The sequence below is a fragment of the Lactuca virosa genome, chromosome 1 (assembly GCF_052849685.1).
Source record: "Lactuca virosa cultivar CGN04683 chromosome 1, Lactuca_virosa_CGN04683_v6, whole genome shotgun sequence".
In the NCBI taxonomy this organism is placed as follows: domain Eukaryota; kingdom Viridiplantae; phylum Streptophyta; class Magnoliopsida; order Asterales; family Asteraceae; genus Lactuca; species Lactuca virosa.
The window spans coordinates 177,862,104-177,879,362 of NC_136426.1; the positions used below are offsets into that span (position 1 = coordinate 177,862,104).

The 17,259-nt window shown below is 38.2% G+C and overlaps 1 protein-coding gene across 1 annotated transcript; it reads left to right on the forward strand.

Moving 5' to 3' along the window:
- The first annotated feature begins 8,860 nt into the window (after nt 1–8,860).
- LOC145124551 (uncharacterized) lies at nt 8,861–12,173 on the forward strand. Its single transcript, XM_079059957.1, has 3 exons — nt 8,861–10,183; nt 11,552–11,610; nt 11,657–12,173. Exons 1-3 carry the CDS (start codon nt 8,861–8,863, stop codon nt 12,171–12,173), a joined length of 1,899 nt encoding a protein of 632 aa, XP_078916083.1.
- Nucleotides 12,174–17,259: the final 5,086 nt, after the last annotated feature.

Below are 17,259 nucleotides of genomic sequence, written 5' to 3' on the forward strand. Positions count from 1 at the left end.
TAGTCGTCAAAAGTCACAGATAATCGTAGGTTCTCTCTAAATATGACCTAATAATCTTATTTATAAGTTTCCAAAAACACGTCACCACGTCGTGGTAAATGGATCACCATGTCGTGGTGGACAATCCTTCACGTAGCCTCCAAGTTTTCATGTATACAGCTGGGAATCTTCTGTATTTGACACGTCACCCTATCATGGCAAGATTGACCTCGACGTGCCAGTCACTTTTGTGTACGAATCTCCTCTTTGATGAATGCTTCCAATTTCCTCATGTCTATCTTCACATTTTAGCTCATTTTTCCTCGAGAATCTCTTCGCTGCTACAAAAACAAAATATAAACAAATTGAGTACCATTTAAACAAAATAATGACTAAATGTGGCTAAAAATACTAAAATATTGCATAAGATATATGACTATATATATCAATATAAAAATACCCCACACGTGTCTTTTGCTTGCCCCCAAGCAAAATTGATTTTTAAATATGATTACATCAAAACCTTACTCACCAATATCACATAGAATAACCCAAATTAAAATCACCAATTACGTTTCACCTCAATGCATATATTTGTGTCTAAAACCTAAATACTTCCTAAGTCCTAAATAGTCACAATCCTCATAAAATCTCCCTACTTATTTTGAACAACATTCATTTTTACATCCCTCAGAATACATCCTCAGAAAATTTTCTTGACCTTAATGTATTTTTGTTAAATTACCAATCATACATATGATAAAGTAACCTAGAATGGAAAATTACAACTTTCCCACTAAGCCCTTAGCTTTTGGCAATTTTCCTTATTTCTTCACTTCCTTCAAGATATTCAGACTTTTCAAACTCTTATTCACTCAATAACTTGTGTTTTCTTTTCATATTTTTTCTCTCTTTTTTTTTAAATCAATTTTCTTTTTCTCTCAAACTAAAAACCTAAAAGGAAAAAACAAACATATGTTTAATCAAGAGAACTTAACCGCAACCTTTATTGGTTAAATGTATTAGCCTAAAGTGCAATGACTACATAAATTTTCGTGCATATATTTCAATACACGATGTAGAACATATTATGTCCCTTAAACTACACAAGTTCGTGTTTTTGTCTTATGATTTCACTAGAACCAGGAAGCCACAAATATATTATAACATATTGGTTCAACTAAATCTTCGAATTCTCATGAAGTTATCCCACATAAGACTATCAAACTTAGTCCTAAAGCATAAAAAACTTAATTTTCTAGATTTTAATTTGAGACCATTTTTTAAGTCTATACTTTTCAAATTTTTATCAATCTACAATCTAACATACACACACACACACATATATATATATATATATGTATATATATATATATATATATATATATATATATATATATATCAAGTATACTTGTAATCCTTTTTCGAACCCCCACCCTACACTTATTTCATACAATTCTCTTATTGTATGCATAATAAAATTAAAGCACAATAAAAGATAAAAGGGAGAAAAAGGAATAGACTCTATGGGATAGTAGAGGCGAGATTGAATGATTCTAGTGGGTTGCATTGACATCTTGATAATAACTAGAAAACTGGACTGGACTGCTAGGGAAAGTTCTAGAAAAATGTACCAATAAGTGGACTTTGATTTGTGTTGGACAAAAGTGTAGAAAATGGCAATGTACTTCAGCCACGTCGTGGTATGATATTGATTGCGACGTGGTAACGAGGATAATTAAGGAACTTATAGCAATCGAAATAAGCACCATGATGTGGAAAAGCTGATACCATATCGTGGTCTTTGGAATCTCTGAAAATTCTTCTATGCAAAATATGATTCGATGATGCTCAAATCACATATTTCTCTTCTGTCAAACACTTCATCTCCCAGAATTAAACCTGTAAAAAAATGTTTGCTCAAATTCCTCTCGTACACAAAATCGCACCCCATACTTGCTAATTTTCACGCCACTCGCTAATAATCGTTGAACTCTCTCTTGGCCTATATGCTGAACTTAATGCCAACTTTCTAATACATATTCTGTGAGACCAAACAAAATTAATACAAAGGAAAATCATTCGATTACAATCCAAAATAAAACTAAAAATTAAAACACACCAAAAACAAATAAAATAGAAATATTCTCAAACTTACCAAAATAAATAAAAACATAATATACTTAAAATAAAAGGATAGATTCACTCTTCATCCATGTTTAACTGCCATGCTCCACTAGGTCCCTCCCCATCCTTTCTGGGAAATCGTTCATTCCAACTATGAACATATGACATGTGAACATCAAATAGTGGCGAAGGTGTTAATCCTATATGTTTCATGATAACCTCCAATAAACTAACAACCCACTCATTACGAGCCCGCATATAATCTATATATCCACCAAGTTCTCTTATCCTCTCAGATAGTCATGCAACCTGTGAAGCTACAACTCGTAGATCAACGACCCATGTCAACTCATGGATCGGTCCCTTGTATATTATTCAACATTGTTTACGAGATAGTGGGTTTGGCCTTGGTTCCTTATCTCCTCCTATCGGCACCTCCAGACCATTGGCTGGTATTGATAATCCACCCCAAACATTGACTACAATTTACATGGTCTCTAACTTTGCCACTGTGAGGCGCTGATTCGGAATAAGTGTCAAAGGTTGTAGCAAATTCAGGTCTAAAATTTCATAATATTTTGCAAGTCATGTCACAAAATGTCCCCCATATACGGGACTTCACACTTGTAGATTCACTGATTTTTGGGCTAAGTATCAGGCGATAGCATATGGGATATTGTAAAATACCCCCGGTGTAATGTTACTCCATAAATAAAAGAGGTTCAATCTAGTAACTTTGTCTCAATATCGTTTGTGATTAGCACTAAAAGTAATGAGAAGATGAATAAAACAATGACTAGGAGATTCGATTTGGTTTTCTTGCTACGATCCCAGATTATAAAGGCCATTGGCAATTGTATCCCAAAATTAATAATTCTGAATTCAAGATGAAAAATCTCGATGCCCGACCTCTAAAAATGTGTTGAAATTTCCAATTCCAGATTCTTCGCAGCCATAAATTCCTAGTCTCCATGCAAGATCGATCAAAATGTATCCGTAGTATTGTCCTCCTAGCCTAAAGGTGAGTTCCTTTCGATAGTGTGTATCCAAAGTGATTGTTGGTAAAAACTCCACTCACAACTCCTTACAAATCGACTCTTTAATCATAAACAAATTCCTCCAACCATTGCATGTGAATGAAAATCCATCCCTAAAAATACTTTATTCAAGTGTGGATCAGCATGTTCCATTACTCCATTGATATTCAACCACTCCTAATCTATAGTATGCGAGATGGCGAAATCATTGTTGTAGAGCCACCCGAACCGGTTATTGTAGGTAAAAAGGGTGCACATGTGGAGTATTTGGGTTTTCTCGAAGACGTTTGATTTGGTTGTTGATTACGTCTTCTTCTAGGATCCATTTCCTATAAAACCCAGAAACAAAAAATATAACAAAACACCTCACAAGTTAAATAAACAAATCAACAAAAATATTAATTCCGTAGATACCACGTCGTAGTGAAAGGAATACCACGTCGTGGTGCTTATGGAAATCTAATTGAAACCTGTTTTTGGCCCAAAATCAAGCATACCAATCAAAAGGGTTTTGTCTAAAGGCATGTCTAAACATATTTAAGCTATTTATTCAACATGATTTGTCAGTTAAAATCTTAATTTCGACAAACCCTAACATTGAGAATCACACATTTTTGTTCTAAATCGAGTAAATCAAAGCAAAATCAAGTGATTAGACACGAAAAAGTGGAAGAAAAACAGTCAAAGATTGCAGAAAAACTTGATGGGGGAAAAGAGAGAACGTTGTGGTTTTGGTTTGTAAAAGTGACAAATAAAAGAGTTTTTAGGCTTTAAAGAGTTATTAAACTAACAGATACCACATCGTAGGCTTGTGTTGACCATGTTGTGGGGATGTAAACCGTGTGTTTCTAATCGGGTTCAAAATGAGCACCATGTCATGGCCATGTGAGGACCATGTCAAGAGTTTCGAAGTTTTAAATAAGCATAATTTTTGATCAAAAATTCATTTTAAGTACACCACAAACATGTTTTCATCTACCCTTTATTAGAAGGGTGTCAAAAAAATAGTGAAAGAGTGAAACATCCTAAAAAAATAGAAATAAATACAAACAATAAATACAAAAATGAAGGAAAACGAAAATCAAATCGTGGGTTGCCTCATGGAAGAACTTTTTTTTAAGGAGTCGTGAGCTGGACTCCTTCCCGCTCTACGTTGTTGCGGTTGGAAGCAGAATCTCTCTGTTCAGCTTCATATTTAGTCCTTTTGTTTTGTAACCCGCAGCTCGCCTCTTATACGCTTTCTTCGTGCTCTTTTTTTTTGAGTTCGTGCTTTCCTCATATTTATGCTTGACTCCTTGGTTTATTCCAGATTTGCCCTTCTTTTTCTTGACCTCTTTCATGTCTTCATCTCCTTTGTCAAGCTTCGTCTCTTTGTTCACTTTTTCCTCTTTTTCACCTTCAGAATCTTGATTCATATTTGGCTCTTCTATCTCTACTTTATGCTTGGAAAATGTAAGAACTTGACACTCCAAAATGATCGGAACTAAAGCTAGAGGCTTTTCACGTTTCTCCTCTTATTGGGGTTCATTTCATACTTGCATCTCATCCTCCATCATCTTTTCCAATTCCAAGAGATCATCACAATCTTCACTTTCTTCTTCTTACACCACTTCATCATCACTATCCATTGAAAACACCTCATCATTACTTTCTTGTGAAGTCTTAACATTTTTTTATTCAAAAGTTGATTTCCTTCGACCCACTTGTGACAACCCGAAAGTTCTGGATCAAGCAAAGTCTAAATTGTAACCTTGTTGCAATAAAACTTGGCAAACCAAGAAGGGGAATTAACTGTATAAGTTAATATATATGATTGTAATGAACCTAGTAAGTCAACAAACTAGAAACGAAATCAACATAGATAAATAACCCCCCAAGAAAACTTATGTCTTGGGACCCCTAGAGTCGAAAACCCCATTTAATGGGTGATAACAAGAACTAAAACCCCAGGGTGGAAGCCTAGAATCGAAATCAACACAAACCCAAAAGCACCTAGATCGAAATCACCAAGTCTAGAGCACCCTAGGACGGAAACTCTTAAGATCCAAACCACTAGGCCGAAAACTCTTTATGTAAGGGAGTTAGGACCGAAATCACAAAGGGTATTGGGTGATTTCGGTCATGCATGGCCGAAAACACAAGTAAATCCCCTCCCAAGGTGATAAGGTGTTGACCTGTTGATTTAATTGATTCCTCCTTTCCAAAGTAGATTAATATCCAACATATAACAAAGCTAATACCCAACAGATTACCAAGTAAATATCCCATCATACTCTTTCTCCTATTAAGAACGAATTCAACACCATAAACACCACCATTTTCCATTCTACTTTCCCCTTAACTTCCTTTTCTCTCAAGAGTCAAGACTAAACAATCTTCCAAGTTTCAAAGCCTCCAAACGATTATCCTTATATTTTTGGTAAGTATTCCTTCAAATCTAGTGGATTTATAACCTTTTATGTAGTTTCATTAGATCCACACACATATTATTATGTGTTAAACCCTTAGGATAACTACTCCAAGAAGTTCATCAACTCCATCCAAGTGTTTAGGCTTGGAATCTTCTCAACATCTATTCCAAAACAACCTACAAAACCACTCAAGGTGAGTTCATACCCCCACATTTTTAAGCTTTTTCATATTTTAGGGGGGAGGGGGAGGAGGGGGGGGGGGAATACAAGTAAAACTTTGTTTATCTCACGAATATTTACATGTTTTCATCTTTATGTTATAGATAAGATATTATTTGCATAAGGCATGGTTAACACTAGTTTTTGGTATAACTATTTGTAATATATATATATATATATATATATATATATATATATATATATATATATATATATATATTGAATAGCAAAACTAATAAAACAAACATAATCTATGTTATAAAATCATGATAAAATTTATGATTTGTAAAACTACATGGTTTTTGGTAACTTTTACTACAAGATAGCCTTTGTAGCAGAAATGGTTACATTATAGTCATTTACTAATTTGATGAGTTACAACCCAAAAATATTATGTTTTGATTTCATATATTGACAGTAGACAAGATAACAACTTCATATTTATATAATAGCGTATATAAATAGGCGCAACAAACACATAAGGTAATCTATAATTGGTATAGTTTGGAAGTCACAAACCACACTTTCATTTCAGAAGAACCGTATAATTATTCAAATGTATAATTATTTAATTTTACAAGAAAAAGGAGTTATAGTTCCCGTGAATCTGTTGATGCTCTTGTGAGACGCTCCTTCACCGTACCTACCTAGCTTACACCTTAAGTCTTGCATTATAACCAGAGTCTCCTTGAGGGAAAGCGATACCATTGTGTATATATCTATACGTGATTGACAATCCCGCACCTCAGTTGTTCGCTACAGTTAGACCGGCAAGTCTAGGGTGACAAATGTCTTCCCGCTCCAACGCCTGAAGAACGTCGTGCAGGCCACTCGTCGTATTAGCATGGTAATAATAACTCACATAGGGATCAACAACACTACGTGGTTTACGGGGTGGCTTACACTTCATTAGTTTTATATAAAGATATAACTACATACTATTTTTGAGTACAGCAGCACTTATACATTTTTGGTTTTAGGGTTTAAGACTATAGTTCACATTTGAGAAAATATTGGATTTTCTGGAAACATACATTATCAGTTTACAAGGAAAATATACAAAGGAAATACATACATATACAGTTCATACTTAAGAAAATATTTAATTTTCTGGAAACATACATTATCATTTTTACAAGGAAAATATACAAAGGAAATACATACATCCATAGTTCATACTTAAGAAAATATTGGATTTTCTGGAAACATATGTTATCATTTTTCAAGGAAAAGATACAAAGGAAATACATACATTTATAGTTCATATTAAAGATAATATCGGATTTTATAGAAGTATACAAAAATCATTTTCTCGAAAACGTTACAAATCCTTCTCGCACAAAAATGCTTATGAACTCACCAACTTAATTGTTGATAGTTTTCAAAATTACATATATTCTCAGGAAACCAGTAGAGAGGTGTTCGAATCTTCTTGAGGGCCGACGTCGCTGTTTCATGTTTTCTACTTACCTTCCAACTTTTCATGGATTAGAAAATGAAGACCCTCATAAGTACTTGAAGATGTTCCACATTATTTGCACTAGCATGAAGCCACAAGGTTCAACCGATGACCAAATCAAATTAAGGGCATTCCCCTTTTCATTGGTCGATAGAGCAAAGTATTGGTTAATCTATCTTCCACCGGGGTCAATCAACTCATGGACCGACATGGCAAGAGCTTTTCTTGAAAAGTTCTATCCCGCTTGAAGAGTCTCAAGTCTTAGAAATAAGATTTGTGGAATCCGCCAAGGTCAAAATTAGACTTTCCGTGATTATTGGGAGAGGTTCAATAACTTGTGCTATAGTTGTCCATAACCTCAAACTCCAGAACAACTCCTCATTCAACACTTCTATGAGGGGTTGTTTCCAATGGAGAGAAGACTAGTTGATGCCTCAAGTGGTGGGGATGTCTTTAGCAAAACTCCACAACTAACAAGAAAACTCTTCAACACCATAACCGCGAATTCCCAACACTTTGGCCCGCGCCAAGACATAAAGAGAGACACATAACACAAAGTCAATGAAGTGGGGACATCGAACCTAGAGTCTCAAATCAAAGATTTAACATTCGTTGTTCAAAAGTTAGCCATGGGACAAACTCCACAAGTGATGGTTTGTGGAATATGTGCAATCATGGAGCATTCTACGGATATGTGTCACATTCTCCAAGAACATGCGGAATACTTGAATGCCACGGGAGAATTCCAAAATTAACACAACAAACCATCCGGTTACCAAAATGCATATAATTCAAGTTGGAATCCAAATCCCAATATGAGCTACAACCCAAGACAATTTCCTCAAAATGCATTGGTTAGACCTTCCTACCTACCATAACAACCTCACTACTAACACCCACAACCACATTATCAACCCAAAACACACCCTCCACATCATCACCAACAACTTCCTCAATCCCAACCAAGTAGCTTCGGAATGTCTCTTGAAGACATTGTCAAATCCTTAGCCACTAGTACCCAACAATTCCAAAAGGAGACAAGGACTAGTATCTCCAACCTTGAAGTACAAATGGGAGATATAGTTACATCTATAAGTAAGTTGGAGTCCCGTGGCAAACTACCTTCTCAAACTGAAAAGAACCCAAATGTCAATGTAGTGACTTTAAGAAGTGGTAAACAAACCAGGGAGAGAAGTTCCAAGAAGAAGTCAAGGGAAGATGAGCAAGAAATAGAGATTACCCCCATCCAGGATCATAATGTCAAGAATGATGCGCAAGCCGGAGTTCGAAAGAACACTATTCCTCTAATAACACCAATAGCCACTCAACCGTCATTCCCTCCCGACTTGCAACCTCAAAGAAGAGTATGGAGGAGAAAGAGTTTTTTGACAGCTTCCGAAAGGTGGAAGTAAACATCCCATTACTTGATGCAATAAAAAAAAATCCCCATATATGAAAAATTCTTGAAAGAAATTTCCAACAAGAAGAGAAAATTGAAGGTAAATGAAAAGATTTCGATGAACGAGAATGCATCCGTGGTCTTACAAAGAAAACTTCCACCTAAGTGCAAAGATCTGTGAATGTTTACGGTTCCTTGCAAGATAAGGGATGTCACTTTTAGTAGTGCTATGCTCGATATCGGTGCTTCTATTAATGTCATGCCCTATTCGGTGTATGAATCGTTGAATATCGGGCCTTTAAGTGAAACTGATGTCATAATTTCACTTGCAGATAAATCAAGTGTCTTTCCTAAAGGTGTTTTAGAAGATGTTTTGGTGCAAGTGAACCAATTGGTCTTCCCGGTGGATTTCTATGTGATTGATTTAGAAGAACAAGTGTCCTCCAAGTCGGCTCTAATTTTACTTAGGAGACCATTTTTGAAGACGGATAGGACGAAAATCGACGTGTATGCGGGAAGTGTAACAATGACGTTTTATGGTGAAACAATAAGTTTTAATATCTACGATGCTATGAGATATCCTAGTAATGTTTCATGCTTGTATTTTGTTGATGTTTTTGAACCACTAACCCAAGAGTTGTTCGAGTTGTCCCGTGGTGATATGTTGGAGATGATTCTAAGCAAGGGGTTTGATTGTGGAAAACTAGCCGAGAAATTGAAGTTTTATTCTTTAGATCCGGAAGTTCAGAAGTTGGTAAATAATTTGGAGGTGAAAAAATCCACAAGATTTGATGTCAAGCAAATTGAGTCGCCCCCAACCCATACAAATTTGCCGCCATCCTTTGTTCAACCACCGCAATTTGAATTGACATTCCTACCTCAACACTTGAAGTATGCCTACTTGGGAAAGAGTGAAACTCTTCCAGTTATCATTTCAACTCACTTAACCGAATTTGAAGAAGAGCAACTCCTCAAGGTGTTGAAGGAACACAAAGAAGCCATGGGTTGGACGATTGCGGATATAAAAGGATTGAGCCCCTCCACTTGTATGCACAAGATTTTGATGGAAGATGGATGCAACCCAAGGCGAGGTGCGCAAAGAAGATTAAATCCGCTTATAATGGAAGTTGTGAAGAAAGAGATATTGAAGCTTCTAGATGCGGGGATGATTTATCCAATCTCAGATAGCAAGTGGGTGAGCCCGATGCAAGTGGTACCGAAGAATACGGGAATCACAGTGGTCGAGAAAAACAAAAGTATGATGGTCCCCACCCGCGTGCAAAACGGGTGGAGAGTATGCATTGACTACCGCAAACTCAATGCAACCACAAGGAAAGATCATTTTCCATTACCTTTCATTGACCAAATGTTAGAAAGGTTGGCCGGAAAGTCTCTTTATTGTTGTCTAGATGGGTATTCCAGTTTTCACCAAATCCCGGTGGCACCGGAAGACCAACAAAAGACAACCTTTACATGTCCATTTGACACTTTTGCATACCGGAGAATGCCATTTGGATTGTGTAATGCCCCGTCCACTTTCCAACGTTGTATGGTTAGTATCTTCTAGGAATATGTTGAGAACATAATGGAAATTTTTATGGATGATTTTACGGTATATGGAAACTCGTTTCAAGAATGTTTAAACAATCTCACCAAAATTTTGAAAAGATGCATTGAAACGGATTTGGTTCTAAATTTTGAAAAATGTCATTTTATGGTGAGTCAAGGTTTTATTTTTGGTCGCATTGTGTCAAAGAAAGTAATTGAGGTAGATAAGGCTAAAGTTGAGTTATTCAAAGCTTACCTTACCCGACTTGTGTTCGGGAAGTTCGTTCTTTTTTAGGTCATGTCGGATTCTACCGAAGGTTCATCAAAGACTTTTCGAAGATAACAAGACCAATATGCCAACTCTTGCAAAAGGATGTTGATTTCGAGTTCAATAAGGCGTGCAAAGAAGCCTTTGACAAGCTTAAAGAGTTGCATACATCCGCCCCCATCATACAAGCACCAAATTAGGATCTCCCATTTGAAATCATGTGTGATGCAAGCAACTATGTTATAGGCACCGTTTTTGGTTAAAAGAATGGAATAGCCTCCCATGTGATCTATTATGCATCGAGGACACTAGACAACGCTCAAAGAAACTACTCTACCACAGAGAAGGAGCTATTGGCAATAGTGTTCACTTTGGAGAAGTTTAGGCAATATCTACTAAGCACCAAAGTCATTCTGTATTCGGATCATGCGGCTCTCAGGTACTTGATGACAAAGAAAGATGCAAAGCCAAGACTCATCTGGTGGATCTTACTATTGCAATAATTTGATTTGGAAATTTGGGACCAGAGTGGATGCGAGAATCTTGTTGCCGATCATCTAAGTCGTATCACTTCAAATGAGACTCATCTCCCATTGTGGGATGAGTTTCCAGATGAGCATCCTTTTTACCTTAGTCAATCTATTCCTTGGTATCCCGACAGCGTTAACTTTTTGAACACGAAAAGGTATCTCAACACATTCACACGTGCTCAAAAAGATAAGTTAAAAAGTGATGCAAAATACTATGTGGGATGAGCCTTATTTGTTGAAGCATTGTCCCGATCAAATTATTAGGCGATGTGTACCCTAAAAAGAGCATCAATCCATTTTGCAATTTTGTCATGAATTCGCTTGTGGGGGACACTTCAGACCTAACTGAACTTTGAGAAAGGTTCTTGAGTGTGGCTTATTTTGGCCAACCATGTCACATGATTGTTATTTGTTTTGTAAAAGTTGTGAATGGTGCCAAAGGACGGGGAACATTTCCCAAAAGAACCATATGCCACAAAATCCAATCTTGTTTGTGAAGTTGTTGACGTATGGGGGATTGATTTTATGGGCCCATTTCCCATCTCATTTTGCAACGTTTACATTTTGCTTGCAGTTAACTATATCTCTAAGTGGGTTGAGGCCAAAGCCACAAGATCGGATGATGCCAAAATGGTTATCGAGTAAAATATAATATTTTTGTGAAATTTGGTGTGCCTAGGGCTTTGATTAGTGATAGAGGGATGTATTTTTGCAACAAGATGATGGAGGCTTTATTGAGGAAGTACAACGTGACCTACCGTGTCTCTACCGCTTACCACCCTCAAACAAACGGTCAAGCGGAGGTTTCAAATCGTGAAGTGAAGTCTATCCTCGAGAAAACAGTGAACCCGACAAGAAAGGATTGGAGTTTAAGGCTTGATGATGCCTTATGGGCCGACCGGACCGCTTACAAGACCCCGATTGCCATGTCTCCATTTAGGTTGGTTTTTGGAAATCCATGTCATCTTCCCGTAAAATTAGAGCACCGTGCATTTTGGGCGGTCAAGCAATGCAATTTCAATATTGATGAGGCAGGAAGACATAAGAAGCTTCAAATTCAAGAGTTAGAAGAATTGAGAAATGACTCTTATGAAAGCTCAAGAATTAACAATGAGAAAACGAAGCTTTTCCATGACAAGTCCATCATCTGGAAGCATTTTGAATCGGGATATAGGGTCTTACTTTACCATTCATGATTGAAGTTATTTCCGGGCAAGTTAAGATCAAGGTGGATTGGGCCTTTTGTTGTGATCAAGACCTTTGACCATGGAGCGGTAGAAATTCAAAGCGAAAAGACGGGACAAACATTTAAAGTCAATAGGTACCGTTTGAATCCATTATATGAAGGTTTCAATGCTAATGCTCTTGAAATCATCCACTTGTATGTCCCGATGTGTTGAAACAAGCGAGGAGGACGTCTTGCCAAAGACGTTAAAGAAGGGCATTTTTGGAAAGCCTTGTGCTTTCATCTTTTCCAAATTCAATAAACTGTTTTAAAAAGCGTTTTTGGTATTTTGAAAATGATATTTTTGAAATATTTAACCCTTCATTCCCGTTTTTGTTCCAAACTTTTGTCAAAAATTTGAAACCGGGCTATACGGGATTCTTTTTGCCCAAGAATCAAGTTTTTAGAAAATCAAATTTTTTGAAGTATCAGATATTCATGCGGCCCGCGTGAAAATTTTGTCTTGAGCCTGTGCAGCCCACATAAGGTCATACACGGTTTATGTGCGGCCCATTCTCTGATTGCGTAGCAGATTCCCCAAATTCTTGTTCAGCAAGCGCGGCCAGCGCGCGACCCTCGCCCTACCCACACAATTATTCCAATACTTAGAGATTTTTTTTTCAAGTTCAGTTCGTGCGGCCTTCGTGCGGGTACCATGTGGCCCGTGTGGTTCGACCCAAAATAGTTCTGAATCTTCTGTGGACTCAACAGAAAAGAAGGAAAGCTATACGTGGCCTGTGTGCGGCTCTCAACCCACCCGCGAGTAAGTCCTTGACCGGATTTTTAATGAGTTGACTTCAGTTGACCAACATTGACCTTCTTGACTTTCTTGACCAAATGGAATAAATGTCAAGTTCTTTCTTCTTCTTCCATTCAACCATTGATACTTCTTCTTTTCTACCCCCATTCTCTCAAAAATCCATTGAAGCCCCACATAAAAACTCGATTTCCCGGAGTTCTACCGGTAGGAATCCCGCGAAACCACCGTCATTCTTCACAATGTAGCTGGAATAGTGGGCGCCGCCACCACCCTTCGTCGCCGTCTTCCGCGTTTCCCAGCCGATTCCAGCCACCTTTGGAACTTCCGAGCACAACATTTTGTTCCTCTTCCCAAGGGCTTTCCAACCATACAAATCTTCACTCAGAAGCCCACTAAAAATTTTCCCCAGATTTTAAAAACCGCCACTCCAGTCGCCGGAAAATCTTTTTGAAGCATGTTTTTGGGGTTGCTTCAACAACTCAGACATTAAACTCGAAGAAAACACATAAGCTTGGGGCGTGCCTTGGAAAATCTCATTGGTGGTTTTAGTTCCGCTTCCACAATCTGCTCCGGTTATGAACCAAATAGGTACACTCGTTCCTTTAAGTTGATTATTTGCATGTTGAATACTCGTTTGTTGTGGAATTGTGTTGTCGTCCATGTGGTCTTTAGTGTGATTTGAGAATCCTTATTGTTCAATTTTTGTCCCGAGTCAAATGTCTAAGCTTGCCAAAGCGGGGACCGGACCTACTTCATCTAAGGGTGGGTCAAAAAGGAAATCCAAGGACCCCCCGTTTCGTTTGCTAGATCGTGAAAACCACAAGATTTATGAATTCCTCACTTCCAATAAACGCCAAATCAAATCGACAATATTACTTCATAGAGAATATTTTGAAGCTCTAGGAGTGCTCCAAGGGGTTCAAGCGCTATTTGACAACATCCGATGGGGCCAATTCATTCATAATCGTGCGGCCACTTACATTGAACCAACCCTACAATTCCTTTCCACATTCAAGCCTTATGACAACTCAAGATTCGTAACTTTCCAAATGTTAGGCGAAAATCGGACATTGCCAAATCGAGTTGTGAACGCTCTAATGGGTACCTCGGTGGACCATACGTATGCCCATCAAGATCCTTGACCCAAAGCATTTAACAAGCACCACTTTTGGCAACAAATTACCCACGAACCAAGGTATTTATCGTATTCAACCAAGGCTTCCTCGATTATTCATCCATGCTTGCGTCTAGCCCACCGAGTCCTTATATGCACCATTTCGCCTGCTCAGAAGTGGGTCAAATCTCTAAATCTGAATTATTTTTTCTTTGGTGCATGACTCGTGAAAATGGTCTCCGTCCGGATTTTGCATCATTCTTCTTCAACAAATGTTACAATCTCACTACAATGGAGACACGAGACATTTTTATTGGAGGCTTGATCACACTCCTTGCGTCTCAGTCTCTACTTGAGCTACATCTTTCTACCCATCCATTTGAAAAAGCATTTGGCCCCTCTCGTCTTGACATCAACGCACTCCGACTGTAACGCCTGGTTCCTGGTATGCATTTAATTTATAATTTATTCATTTTTATAGAGAAACTCGACGAGTTGGAAGCCCCAAACTCGTCGGGTAGAGATTCTCAGGACCGCGTGATTTAAGTAACCTACTCGACAAGTTGAGAGGCCTCAACTCGACGACTAGACCGGGTGGGATGAAACCCTAATTTCCAGGGTTTTTCAACCTGTTTAAAGGAATTAATCTTCCCTCACCAGCCCTCATCAGCCTCCCTAAAACCCTAAATCGTATTGTGAGCTCCTTGTTGAGAAACTATAGGTTTTCAGTGGATTTTTGTGTATTCTTGTGCTTGGTGAAGGACTTGGAAGAACTAGAAGGTCATTGAGCTTGAGGAGAAGCACTAGATATGGGATCTCGTCCATCTTTGGCAACTTTCTGAGGTAAAAGGTCCCTAACTTGATGATTAATAACTTAGATCTATGTTAGTGTTGTTTTATGGAACTTTTGACCCCATTGTTGGAACATGATAACCTTCATAGTCCTGATGCTACAAACTCCCATTGTCAATGTTATTTGGTCCTTAGATTCATAAAAAGGGTCCTAAACCCGTTCTTGTCCAAGAAAAGACCATGTCCATAAAAGTAGGTTGCTATATCTCGAGATTGGGTCCATTTGAGGCATGCAAAGGCTTCAAGTTGTCGACTTTATTGAAATATGACTTGGAAACAATGTAGATCTATATTCTGGAACCTTAGATCTGAGGAAAGGGCTGAATAGACTAGAAATGGGAGGAAATTGGCAAGTTCATAGAGGAACTCGATGAGTTGGGTCGAACATTCCCGATTTTGTTGAAGGAACTCAGCGAGTCCACAAGGGAACTCGACGAGTTGTACTGGGAAAGTCCCGTTTCTGTTGAGAAGTAGAAACTTGGCGAGTTGGAGTAAAACTCGATGAGTTAGATCGCGATTTCACAATTATGTGATTCATGATAACTCGACGAGTTGAAGGGTAAACTCGACGAGTTGAGTCAACTCGGAGCGGTTGACTTGACGTCGACTTTGACTTGGTTTTGACATTGACTTGACCAGAGTTAACCCTTAAGGGTTATGAGTATGTAATGATATCTAAGGGGTTGTTTTGGTTCAAGGAGCGAGTAGAGTTGATTCCGGGCGGAGACATTTTAGCTATCATCCGACAGTGAGGTGAGTTTTCTCCTATACGAACGGGTCGAAGGCACCAATACCGGCCCGTATATCTATGCTAGTACGTTTCGGGATAAGGTCCGATGTCGATTAATGCCCGATGTAGGTTCATATGTTTCCGGATTTTGATCCGATGCCGAGCGGTTCCCGAGGAATGTTTATATGCTTGATGTCTTCGTAATTCTTGCATGTGTCTGTTTTGTATGTTTCCGGATTGCGGTCCAATGTCGTGCAATGCCCGAGGAATGTTTGTATGTTTCCGGATTTCGGTCCGATGTCGGGCGGGGCCCGAGAATGTTTATATGTTTATGTGATGTGATTATTTATGTCTAGTTGTTGATATGTTTATATGTATACCGATATTTGCTTGATGCTGGGCGGGGCCGATGCCGGATTTCGGTCCGATGCCAGGAGGGGCCCAATGCCAGATGGAGCCCGATGTCAGACATTGTCCGATGTCGAGCGGGGCCCGATAAAGCGGGCAACGCCCATGATATGTTATTATGTAATTATGTGATTATGTTTATGGTATGTGGTAGTTTGGGGAGATTCACTAAGCTTTGTACTTACAGTTTTCAGTTTTGGTTTCAAGTACTTCCGGTAGCAAAGGGAAGAGCTCGGGATGACAGCAGTGGACAGACCACGATGTTTAGCCTGGGATGTTTACTCTGATGTTTTGATATGATACTCTGATTTGATATTATGACTTATGTTTTTGGATGGAATAATTTTGATAAGTAAGGTTTATTTAATAATTTAAAACGAAAATTTTTGGTCATGATTTGTGGGATGTTACAAGTTGGTATCAGAGCCTTGGTTTGAGGGATTCGGGCATACTCTCGGGTATGTCTGAACTCAAACTGATGACTTGGTATAATCATTTTGAAAAGAAAACCATTTTTATAAAAAAAAATTTGAAAAGAGAAAAGGGTGGGGTGTATGCAATCAGCCGAGCTCAAGTAAGTTCTCCCAAATTACCCATACATATTTTGATATGTTATGCTTATGAGAACTGCATGCTAGATTAGGAGCTAAGGATCTAGGAAGGATGCCTTGTATGCCTGCTGTATGTGTATGTCAACTGCATGCTAGATTAGGGCTAAAGATCTAGGAAGGATGCCTTACATGCTTATTGTATGAGCTTATTGGACTGCATGCTAGTACTGATTAGTCAGTGATATGATTGCTTGATTAGGATATGCTTGGTTTTGATTACTCAAAGCTCGAATGTTGCTTGCTTCGTGCTTTTAGGAGTTCTAGTTATCTTTAACTAACTAGTACACAAATACGCTAAGTTACATATTATGAGGACTAAATAATTTCAGAAGGTTAGGTTTAGCCTTATTTCACAGCTCTTGTTTGAGTCCATCTGTTGTAGGGAGAGACCTCTCATTCGAAGAATTATCTGGTCTTAGTAATATGTAATGTTATTCGTGAGCTAGTTATGTAAAGGTGGCAGGGACTTCTTACGCAGTTGATGGCAAAGAGTGGGATGGAGATTACCCTAGGGCAAGCCTAGGATGAGATTAGCGCAGAAAGCTGTAGTAGTGAAAGGGACTTGGTGGAGTCAAGGAAGTT